This window comes from Dysidea avara, chromosome 2, assembly GCF_963678975.1.
Source record: "Dysidea avara chromosome 2, odDysAvar1.4, whole genome shotgun sequence".
Lineage (NCBI taxonomy): Eukaryota > Metazoa > Porifera > Demospongiae > Dictyoceratida > Dysideidae > Dysidea > Dysidea avara.
The window spans coordinates 29,016,973-29,029,835 of record NC_089273.1 but is presented as its reverse complement, the minus strand read 5'-3'; the positions used below and the strand labels follow the sequence as shown (position 1 = coordinate 29,029,835).

At 37.7% G+C, this 12,863-nt stretch overlaps 1 protein-coding gene across 1 annotated transcript in view; it reads left to right on the top strand.

Moving 5' to 3' along the window:
* LOC136247037 (uncharacterized) overlaps positions 1-12,863 on the top strand; it is a 70,613-nt gene that overhangs the window by 34,027 nt on the left and 23,723 nt on the right. The window contains exons 5-7 of the mRNA XM_066038636.1: positions 164-211; positions 9,997-10,062; positions 10,561-10,851. Of these exons, the coding sequence (XP_065894708.1) occupies positions 164-211; positions 9,997-10,062; positions 10,561-10,851 (405 nt within the window). The remainder of the gene's footprint in view (positions 1-163; positions 212-9,996; positions 10,063-10,560; positions 10,852-12,863) is intronic.

Genomic DNA, 12,863 nt, shown 5'->3' with positions numbered 1-12,863 from the left:
ATATAATCATTTATTTATTTATTTATTTCTAGCATGTTAATCTTAAAAATCCCACTTGTTTTATGCATGATCTTATCATTGATGTTCTTAAATTTTGCTTAAGTAATGTCCTTTTGGGTGTGTGTGAACTCTATAGATATGATGTCTTGAACTTTTACAACAGGTGGACCTAATCAACCAGTAGCATCTCAGTTTCCTCCTTCTGGACAAGGTATATTTGTATGGTTGCTTTATGCATGAATGAACATAAGGCCACTCCAAATGAGACTGTAGTTTCCCGTCCTCACTTCTGGGCACCTGCATTATTGTCAAAATTTTCCTAAATCACTCCTGTTCTGCTATCTCGTTTGCTATATAGAAACCTCCCATGGAGCCTTCCATTTTGCTAAAAAGCGCAATGAAACCATAAATGAATGGTTCAGTAGTTGCTAGCTAGAGCTACTTAGCAGCTTACAAAGAATCCAATTTGATGACCTTGAGATCTAGATACTCTAATAGAGCCGTCACATCTTTCAATAATGAATTATAATAAAAAGCCTCCTGCCTGAACCGAATAATAAAAGCATCAGGATGGGAAACTACAGTCTCATTTGGAGTGGCCTAAAATTTTGTGTCGTATACCAAATACATATGCGTCCAGATCTGCAAGAAACACATATGTCAGAACATTACCTTTCAAATTCCATTTTATTACATACTTTATCTAGATAGCCAAAGAAATGGACAAACAAAAATTCAGTTCTAGTAGCCAAGAAGTTACAGCACTACAAAGTATGTAGCACCAACAGAAAAAATCAATTTGTACAGTAACAATATGGAAAATGAACTACAAGTGCTTAAATAAATGGTCATACGTAACTTACGAATGCAGTCCTCTGCCGAGATGCAACTTAACCATAGGGTTTCCGTGAACAAGCGTTGGGTATGTTTTGTCTTCCGTGCTGTTCCTACAACCAGGGCAAAGGTGAAAACATAAGAAAAACAAGATTGAACCGCTTGTATAATGTAAGCCAGACTAACATTTATATCATTTGAGTACTGACATGAAACAAAGATTTTCAAACTCCTCTTGCTTTGGGGATCATGATGCTACCAAAGTGTTTGCGGCTATCACCATCTTTCATTGTGAAACAAGTATTTAAAAATTCAGGGAATTTTTACTATTTGTAAATAATTATCTAATCAAAAACAGCCAAGCTGTAAAAAAAGGAGTGCGGCCCTTGAAAAGGCTATGGTGAAAAAAGATGTGAAATGCAAGGTGGCGGCCAAGAAATGGCTGTGATGGTAGGTTAATGGTAAAAATTTTTATAACAACAATTCAGGTGAATTTGGTGCCGCTTGGTCAATTGGCACAAAATTCACCTGAATTGTCGTTATTAAAATTTTTACCATTAACCTACCATCACAGCCATTTCTTGGCCACCACCTTGGATTTCACATCTTTTTTCACCATAGCCTTTTCAAGGGCCGCACTCCTTTTTTTACAGCTTGGCTGTTTTTGATTAGATTTCACTTCTTTTTGTATTTGTATACCCAAAGCCGGCCTATGGCCAGCTTTGGGGCTTTAAAACCTATATTTTTTCTTTACCACAGGAAAAAGAAAAAGATGAAGCAGATTTTATAAATACTTTAACTCATTCTAATTTTATAAGTAAATGTACAAATTATATATATAATGCATATATCAAGAGTTCATAATATAAAAAGAGTGCATATATTTATTACATGTCAATTAATCCCCACAGGATAATTTGCAGCTGATCTCTCTACTGGGTGATCTGCTTGTACGTAGATGAACTCTTTACTGGATTCTCTCTACAGGGTGACTTGACTCCAGCTGAACTCTCTGCAGGATTATCTGTGTGTAGTTGAATTCTCTACAGGGTGATTTATTTGCAGCTGAACTCTCTACAAGGTAACTTCTTCTAGCTGATCTGTCTACAGGGTGACTTGTTTCTAGCTGGTCTCTCTACAGGCCGATTTGTTTGTAGCTGAATTCTCTACAGGGTGATGTGTTTACAGCTGAACTCTCTACATGGTGGTTGCTTTGTAGCTGAACTCTCTAAAAGGTGACTTCTTCTAGCTGAACTCTCTACAGGGTGATCTTTTCATAGCTGAACTCTCTAAAGGATGATTTGTTTGGAGCTGAACTCTCTACATGATGATTTCTTTGTAGCTACAGGGTGATTTGTTTGTAGCTGAAATCCCTACAAGGTAACTTCTTCTAGCTGATCTTTCTACAGGGCGATTTATTTGTAGCTGAGTTCTCTACAGGGTGTTTGTTTGCAGCTGAATTCTCTACATTGTGGTTTCTTTATAGCTGAACTCTCTACAAGGTGACTTCTTCTAGCTGATCTCTCTACAGGGTGATTTGTTTGTAGCTGAACTCTCTACAGATGATTTGTTTGTAGCTGAACTCTCTACAAGGTGATACTTCTAGGTGATCTCTCTACAGGATGACTTGTTTCTAACTGAACTCTCAACAGGGTGATCTGTTGATAGCTGAACTTTCTACAGGGTGATTTGTTTGTAGCTGAACTCTCTACATGGGAGTTTCATTGTAGCTGAACTCTCTACAATGTGACTTCTTCTAGCTGAACTCTCTACTGGGTGACTTGTTTCTAGCTGATCTCTCTACAGGGTGACTTGTTTCTAGCTGAACTCTCTACAGGTGATTTGTTTGCAGCTGAACTCTCTACATGGTGGTTTCTTTGTAGCTGAACTCTCTACAAGGTAACTTCTTCTAGCTGATCTTTCTACAGGGTGATTTGTTTGTAGCTGAATTCTCTACTAGGTGATTTATTTGCAGCTGAACTCTCTACAAGGTGACTTCTTCTAGCTGAACTCTGTACAGAGTGATTGATTTTTTTGCAGCTTAACTCTCTACATGGTGGTTGCTTTGTAGCTGAACTCTCTAAAAGGTGACTTCTTCTAGCTGAACTCTCTACAGGGTGATCTTTTCATAGCTGAACTCTCTACAGGGTGATTTGTTTGCAGCTGAACTCTCTACACGATGATTTCTTTGTAGCTGAACTCTCTACAGATGAATTTGTTTGTAGCTGAACTCCCTACAAGGTAACTTCTTCTAGCTGATCTATCTACAGGCGATTTGTTTGTAGCTGAGTTCTCTACAGGGTGTTTGTTTGCAGCTGAACTCTCACATGGTAGTTTCTTTGTAGCTAAACTCTCTTCTACAATGTGACTTCTTCTAGCTGAACTCTCTACAGGGTGATCTTTTCATAGCTGAACTCTCTACAGGATGATTTGTTTGCAGCTGAACTCTCTACATGATGATTTCTTTGTAGCTGAACTCTCTACAGATGAATTTGTTTGTAGCTGAACTCCCTACAAGGTAACTTCTTCTAGCTGATCTATCTACAGGGTGATTTGTTTGTAGCTGAGTTCTCTACAGGGTGTGTGAACTCTCACATGGTAGTTTCTTTGTAGCTAAACTCTCTTCTATAATGTGACTTCTTCTAGCTGAACTCTCTACAGGGTGACTTGTTTCTAGCTGATCTCTCTACAGGGTGACTTGTTTATAGATGAACTCTCTACAGGGTGACTTGCATGTAGCTGAATGGTCTATTAGATTAACTGTTTGTAGCTGAATTCCGTACAGAATATCCTGCAATGTAATATAATTCTGTAATGGAGTAAGTTATAAACGTAGCTGAATGCTCTATTAGGGTGACTGTTCTATTAGAGTATCTCGATCTCGCATTTGCTACACGTAGTTGCCTTTCAAATCATAACTCAGTGGTTTGTGATTCGATTCTTCTGTACTACTGCAAGGACTTTCTATGATGATAATTCCAGCTACATACTGATTTTCAGCTCATTGCTCTAAGCGGTTTGCCTGGTAGATGTGAAAACTAATAGTTTTTTATTCATAAAAATCGATCGCGTAATTTTGACACAGGTTGGGTTTTGTGTCATATCTCCATGGTCTTTATCTCAATTCCTTTCAAACCAAAAAAGGCACTCCTACGATGGTTTCACCATCTACATATAAATGTTCAACTCATTCCTCCAAGGGGTTTAGCCTGTAGGCGTGACAGACCTTCGACCTTATTTTACGCACATAATCTGTCATAACTCCGTGTATGTTCATCGGATTCCTACCAAAGTTGGTACTGAGATCCGCCTTAATGAGCCCTTCAAGTGTGCAAAATTTCAGCCCTATCCGAGTACGCATTCGTGTTTTATGTGAATATTTTATTTAACGACAATTCAGGTGAATTTGGTGCCGCTTGGTCTTGGCACAAAATTCACCTGAATTATCATTATTAAAATTTTTACCATTAACCTACCATCACAGCCATTTCTTGGCCGCCACCTTGGATTTCACATCTTTTTTCACCATAGCCTGTCTGAGGGCCGCACTATTTTTACAGCTTGGCTGTTTTGGATTAGATTTCACTTCTTTTTGTATTTGTATACCACAAAGCCGGCCTATGGCCAGCTTTTGGGGTTTTTTTAACCTATCATTTTTTCTTTACCACAGGAAGAAGAAAAGATGAAGCAGGGTGATTTCTTTGTAGCTGACCTCTCTACAAGGTTTTTCTTCTAGCTGATCTCTCTACAAGGTTTTTCTTCTAGCTGATCTCTCTACCGGATGACTTGTTTGTAGCCGAACTCTCTACAGGGTGGTTTGTTTGTAGCTGAATTTTCTACAGGGTGATTTGTTTGCAGCTGAACTCTCTACATGGTAGTTTCTTTGTAGCTGAACTATCTACAATGTAACTTCTTCTAGCTGAACTCTCTACAGGGTGACTTGTTTCTAGCTGATCTCTCTACAGGGTGACTTGTTTCTAGCTGAACTCTCAACAGGGTGATTTGTTTGTAGCTGAACTCTCTACAAGGTAACTTCTTCTAGCTGATCTTTCTACAGGGTGATTTGTTTGTAGCTGAATTCTCTACAGGGTGACTTGTTTCTAGCTGAACTCTGTACAGGGTGACTTGTTCCTAGCTGAACTCTCTACAGGTGATTTGTTTGCAGTTGAACTCTCTTACATGGTGGTTTCTTTGTAGCTGAACTCTCTACAAGGTGACTTCTTCTAGCTGATCTCTCTATAAGATGACTTGTTTCTAACTGAACTCTCTACAGTGTGATCTGTTCATAGTGGAACTTTCTACTGGGTGATTTGTTTGCAGCTGAACTCTTTGCATGATTGTTTCTTTGTAACTGAACTCTCTACAAAGTAACTTCTTCTAGCTGATCTCTCTACTGGGCAATTTGTTTGAGCTGAACTCTCTACATGATGGTTTCTTTGTAGCTGAACTCTCTATTAGGTACCTTCTTCTGGCTGATCTGACTACAGGGTGACTTGTTTGTAGCTGAATTCCCTACAGAATAACTTGCAATGTAATATAATTGAGTAAATTATATATGCAGCTGAATGCTTTATTAGGGTGACTGTTCTATTATAGTATCTAATCAAAAACAGCCAAGCTGTAAAAAAAGGAGTGCGGCCCTTGAAAAGGCTATGGTGAAAAAAGATGTGAAATCCAAGGTGGCGGCCAAGAAATGGCTGTGATGGTAGGTTAATGGTAAAAATTTTAATAACGACAATTCAGGTGAATTTGGTGCCGCTTGGTCAATTGGCACAAAATTCACCTGAATTGTCGTTATTAAAATTTTTACCATTAACCTACCATCACAGCCATTTCTTTGCCGCCACCTTGGATTTCACATCTTTTTTCACCATAGCCTTTTTGAGGGCCACACACTTTTTTTACAGCTTGGCTGTTTTTGATTAGATTTCACTTCTTTTTGTATTTGTATACCCCAAAGCCAGCCTACGGCCAGCTTTGGGGCTTTTTAACCTATATATTTTTCTTTACCACAGGAAAAAGAAAAAGATGAAGCAGATTTTTTTAAATACTTTAACTCATTCTGATTTTATCAGTATTATATATATAATGCATATATCAAGAGTTCATTATATTATGAACTCTTGCATATATTTATTACATGTCAATTAATCCCCACAGGATAATTTGCAGCTGATCTCTCTACTGGGTGAATTGAAATGTAGCTGAACTCTCTACAGGGTGACTTGTTTCTAGCTGATCTCTCTACAGGGTGACTTGTTTCTAGCTGAACTCTCTACAGAGGATTTGTTTGCAGCTGAACTCTCTACAAGGTAACTTCTTCTACCTGATCTTTCTACAGGGTGATTTGTTTGTAGCTGAATTCTCTACAGGGTGACTTGTTTCTAGCTGATCTCTGTACAGGGTGACTTGTTCCTGCTGAACTCTTTATAGGTGATTTGTTTGCAGCTGAACTCTCTTACATGGTGGTTTCTTTGTAGCTGAACTCTCTACAAGGTGACTTCTTCTAGCTGATCTCTCTACAACATGACTTGCTTCTAACTGAACTCTCTACAGTGTGATCTGTTCATAGCGGAGCTTTCTACTGGGTAATTTGTTTACAGCTGAACTCTTTGCATGATTGTTTCTTTGTAACTGAACTCTCTACAAGGCAACTTCTTCTAGCTGATCTCTCTACAGGGAGATTTGTTTGAGCTGAACTCTCTACATGATGGTTTCTTTGTAGCTGAACTCTCTATTAGGTACCTTCTTCTGGCTGATCTGACTACACGGTGAGTTGTTTGAAACTGAATTCCCTACAGAATAACTTGCAATGTAATATAATTGAGTAAATTATAAATGCAGCTGAATGCTTTATTAGCGTGACTGTTCTATTAGAGTATCTCGATCTCGCATTTGCTACACGTAGTTGCCTTTCGAATCATAACTCAGTAGTTTGTAATCCGATTCTTCTGTACTACTGCAAGGACTTTCTATGATGATTATTCCAGCTACATACTGATTTTCAGCTCATTGCTCTAAGCGGTTTGCCTGGTAGACACGAAAACTAATAGTTTTTATTCATAAAAATCGATTGCGTAATTTTGACACAGGTCGGGTTTTGTGTCATATCTCCGTGGTCTTTTTCCCGATTCCTTTCAAACCACAAAAAGGCACTCCTACGATGGTTGCTCCATCTACATATAAATTTTCAACTGATTCCTCAAAGGAGTTTACCCTGTAGGCGTGACAGACCTTCGACCTTATTTTACGCAAATAATCGGTCATAACTCCGTGAATGTTCATCGGATTCCTACCAAAGTTGGTACAGAGATCCGCCTTAATGAGCCCTTAAAGTGTGCCAAATTTCAGCCCGATCCTAGCACGCATTCGTGCTTTATGGCGGATTTTGCGAAGTGTGCGAAATGAAGAAGAAGAAAAACGAAGAAATTAAAACGAAATTTTGTTCGCTCGTATCTCGGAAATGGCTGGAGCGATTTTCTTCAAATTTGGTGTGTAGACTCCCCTTATTGGCCGGCACCTCTCTACCAAATTTGGTTCCAATCGGATAAGGGATCACAGAGCTATATAGGTGTGAAAATTGCGTTTTCTTTCTTCCTGTTAATATACTCACGGGTGGCACGCCGGCTTCTTGGGCCGCACGACACACTACCGTGTGTCTTGATCTCGATCTCGCATTTGCTACACGTAGTTGCCTTTTGAAGCATAACTCAGTGGTTTGTAATTCGATTCTTCTGTACTACTGCAAGGACTTTCTATGATGATTATTCCAGCTACACACTGATTTTCAGCTCATTGCTCTAAGCGGTTTGCCTGATAGACACGAAAACTAATAGTATTTTTATTCATAAAAATCGATCGCGTAATTTTGACACAGGTTGGGTTTTGTGTCATATCTCCATGGTCTTTATCCCGATTCCTTTCAAACCACAAAAAGGCACTCCTATGATGGTTGCTCCATCTACATAGCAATTTTCAACTGATTCCTCAAAGGAGTTTACCCTGTAGGCGTGACAGACCTTCGACCTTATTTTGCGCAAATAATCGGTCATAACTCCGTGAATGTTCATCGGATTCCTACCAAATTTGGTACTGAGATCCGCCTTAATGAGCCCTTTAAGTGTGCCAAATTTCATCACGATCCGAGCACGCATTCGTGTTTTATGGCGGATTTTGTGAAGTATGCGAAATGAAGAAGAAAAACGAAGAAATTAAAACGAAATTTTGTTCGCTCGTATCTCGGAAATGGCTAGAGCAATTTTCTTCAAATTTGGTGTGTAGACTCCCCTTGCTGGCTGGCACCTCTCTAGCAAATTTGGTTCCAATCAGGTAAGGGATCACAGAGCTACATAGGTGTGAAAATTGCGTTTTCTTTCTTCCTGTTAATATACTCACGGGTGGCACGCCGGCTTCTTGGGCCGCACGACACACTACCATGTGTCTTGATTTCATCCATTGCATTTATTGCATACATTCTACTGTTAGTAAAATTAGACTTGCACTGACACGTGGGATTCTTGCAGATCCGGTTACATAAAAATTATATGCATAAATTCCAAAATATTATTTTTACTGAATAGTATATATGATATTATACATATGGAGTTTTTATTATTATATGTGGGAAAACCATATCATTCAGATGGCTTCATGGTACATAATATTATTCGCTTTAAGGGTAAGAATTGGCAGACCAATTGACAGTCTGCCTGTGAGCTTATTCTATGTGTTCTATTATAGACTGAATAAACATTGAGAACTTCTATAGTTATAATTTATAGTTTATGGCATCCTGAAACACAAGTTAAAGAAACCAAACCATTAAGAGATACACAGCATAGGGCATGTATAGGCATGCCATTAATTTAACTCATCTGCATATGTTTGAGTGTCTGTCCTATGTGAGTCAGTTAAATTTCTCTGAATTCTTTAAATTATAAAATGCCATAATTGACATTTTTCATGGTAAAAGTTAGTGTGGAATTCATAAAGAATTTCTTATGCAAAAATTTCCAGCTTTAGAAAAAATTTGAACATTAACTGTGCGGTGATTGCCTTTAGCTGCTTCAACAAAGACACAAACATGACTAAATCTTTTGCCAGGGTAGCTACCAGTCCTGCAAAAGGTAGAAATCTAATGGAGCAGTGGCATATGTAAAATAATTGTTTCATTCAGTGACATCACATGCCTACTTGTTGGGCATAGACAAGTTAATTGATGGCTACTCTATCCTCAGTACTTAACTTCCCAGTGTTAGTATTTTTGTGATAATCTCAAGACTCGAAACAACATTCAACCACCAGACAATTTCCGGTCAGAATTGCATATTGACTGATTAACTGTATTATTGTCCGTACATTGCGTCTAGGTAACTCAGAATGCCTATATACCCTACAGGAGAACAGCCTTACAAATATTTAATTAAGCAGTTTGTTGACGGTTTGTGGCCACAAGCTTTACCTTAAAAACCAACTTAAAAGTTTGGGCACCAGCCTGCCTTGTACTTATTGACAGCTTGTGGCCACAATCTTAATCTCAAGCCAACTTTGAGGTTTGAATCCCGGTCTGTATAATACATAACTGTACATTTCAGTGTTACCTATAACTTGTGGGATGCATGAAAGTTGATGAAACTTCACTTTAATTGCTTGTGGCACCTATTTTCCTGCTGTGCTTGACTAAAAACAGCAAGTATACAGTAAGCTATAACATTGTAACACTGTAACTATTGGCATGACTATATTTTGAGCACTGAAAATCTGACCAGCAAATTTTTATGTTTTGTCAGGACAAAATCTCTGTTGTACCGGCAGTTTGACAATACACTCAAAAAATTATTGGGAGTCTTGTAATCCCTACTAGGCCTATAGTCATTTGGTTGCTAAATTTGCTCATCCATTTCTTAGCTTTTAACTTAAGGTGTTGGTCTTACTTGTTTCAGGAATTTTATTGTAAGTATACCTAATAATAAGTTTACTTTCACACTTGATATTTACAACTATTTCATGACGTTATCATGTTAATACTTCACTGACAGCAATAGACCTTCATGACTAACCAAGCAGTGTGGTTAGAAAGCTAAAGCTATAATTTATGTGAATTATACAGTAGTTACCAATTCACATTCACAGTGTACTGTATACAGTTATATACCTTATTAGGTTCACAGGCCATAAATGAGGCATCCACTCAACAACAGACCACGGATCAGATGGCTAGTAATTCTGGTATGTTTATATGTATTGTTTTACTACCATACAGTGTGGTAGTATGTATTATTAGGGATCGTGAAAGTTTTAGCTTTCTTGCCCAACTATATCATCCAGAAACCAGCCTCAATTGCAATTTTCCTTCATGACAGCTTAGTAGTTAGTATTGGTTAGGCATAACCAAGCCCACAAATGTCTTCAGACCAACCCCACTTCCCCAGAACAAAGTGAGTATTTAATACACTTTTATCAGTTCCATTTGACTTCATACTCAAAAAGACTTAATAACTTTTAAGGCTTCTTCTATTGTGTGGAGTGCAGTGGTGTTTAGGTGAGTTTTCTATTAATATTAATTTTTGGCAAAATAAAGAGGGCAACCACTTCATGACACGTATGTAACTGATCTGAAGGATTTAGCAAACAGTATTAAATGTTATGTTGATTAGACTAATTGACTAAATTTGAGTAGTTTGTGCACCTGGAGAACCACATTGTCAATAAATTTTTGTATTACAGATTCCATTGATTGTTCATTTGCTAAAGCTGATCTTGAACATCAATATGATGCTTTTTGTCGACTACCCATAAATTCTATGCTTAGCACTTTATTCACCAAAGGTGTTGTTACACTTCAACAAAAGCAAAACATTGAACGCACTCAGAAAAATAATGGAGATGGAATGACAGTATTTGTTGATTTGGTGTTGGAATCTTTGCAACAAAAGGTTCCTGATAAATATGTAGGCTTTCGTGAAACACTGAAGAGTAGTGATGACAAACTATTACAGCAAATGGCTGCCAAACTTAGTAAGCAAAATAATGATATAAGCATAATAATTCAACAACTGAATGTGTTACTATATAATACTCTCAATAGAAGCTTGACGCATTATATTGAAATACGTCAAGCGATTAGCCAATAGAATTAGTATTACACTTGTTTGTCAAGGTCCCATGACAAAAATCTATAATACTAATTTGATTCGCTAAAATAGTGTGGTGTGTTTATATTAGAAGTAAATGTCCGACTTGACAACTATTGTTACCATAGTGATAGATGACCCCAAGGTATGACACAATATGGTTGCTTAGCAACAGTTGCTAGGTAACCTTTGCTAAGGTAAAAGTCATTTTGAAACCATAGCTACGGTTGCCAGACAACGGTTGCTAAGTGTGACTGGTCTTTTGCAGTGATTATTTTTTGAATTTCTGTTGCCTAGTAACAGTTGCTATGGTTGTCGGATTAATTTGCAATAGGATGGATGGCTGTGGTATTTGGGATTAATAGTTCTCGCATCGTAAACAGAAAGGAAATAGTGCTCGGCTTCGCCTTGCACTATTTTACTCCTTCCTGTTTACAATATTAATGCTCGCACTATTAATCCCGAATACCATAGCCATCCGTCCTATTACATATACTAATTGTGACTGGGTCTGCGAAAATAGGACACGTAGAAACAAAAAAATGCTTACTTTTTAAAGTTTCCATCGCTCGTAACTTTTGTACCATCATGCTATAGCCTTGAAATTTTTAGCATGTATTAAACAATCAGTGCAGCATACAAATATTTTATTCCTGTAATGAGATACGCCTTGTCCTATTCTTCAGGCCTGGTCACAATTAGTTACTTACTACTGTTCTTATCTACACAAGCATCATACAGTACAGTAGTAGATGCAGTATGGTAGAAATCACAAACATATCAAGATACATGATAGTGTGTTGTGCAACTAAGTACAGCTGGTGCATGACAGACAAGTGTATATTTTTCAGAAATAAAGAAATGCCATTATAGCAAAGTAGTTCCTAAGCACAAGTTACTGTGAAAACTCGCTCAAGGTGGAGCGCCTCCTGATTCTAATTTGAGCTGGCCATCACTGCAGATATATTTCAAAGTTCCTTCTTATTTTTCATTTTTCGTCATCTTCTGCTTCATCTTATTTTGCACCACTTAGAAAAATTGCTATGACTATTATGTGCTTTAGTTGATTTACTTCAAGAGCACAATGCAGCACCTTTACAGTTAAAGTTTCATATACATCGGATGTACAACCAGGGTGTTTTGCACATTATTTGCAAAATTACAAGACAATTTTTTGTCACTACCACAGGGCAAGGCACTTTAGGGAATAGATTTAAAATTGGTCTGTTACCAATGTAGTGCAATCCTTTTGTAATTTTAAAGAAATCACACTCATGGAGTTTACCAATCATGATTGTGTAACAAACATGTGATCAAGTAAAAGGTATTACTTACCACACCATAGGTAATTAATTATTTTAGAAAGGCCTTTCAATGGTTTACAAGCGATCAGTTTAAGTTATACTACAAAAGCCAACTATAGGCACAAAAAGTGCATGATGGAGATTCTCTAATAGTGCAGTCACCTAATTAGTACATTCAGCTACATTGTACGTCATTCTATTGGAGCTTTCAGCTATTATTAGGTAGACAGCTACTGCTACTACTTTGATGATTACACTCACATGTACATACAGTTGTACAGAATTAAGAGTGTACATGTATAAATACATGAGATACACAATTACAAATTTAGTGTGTGCAGAATGTGAATTGTTCCAAGCAGAGTTGCTTTCTGAATGCAGTAAAATAAACTCTCACCAAAATCCTGGAATCCGTTTTAAATATATACTGTTTGCATTGTGAAGTCACTACACCGATGTGGCCAATAACAACAGGCACAGTTTCAACAGACATTCCACCATAAGCTGACGTAAATCACTTACCGAGGGTTGATATTTCTGGACCTTATCAGTTTCCTTAGACATAACATTTATGTCTGCTGGACATGACACC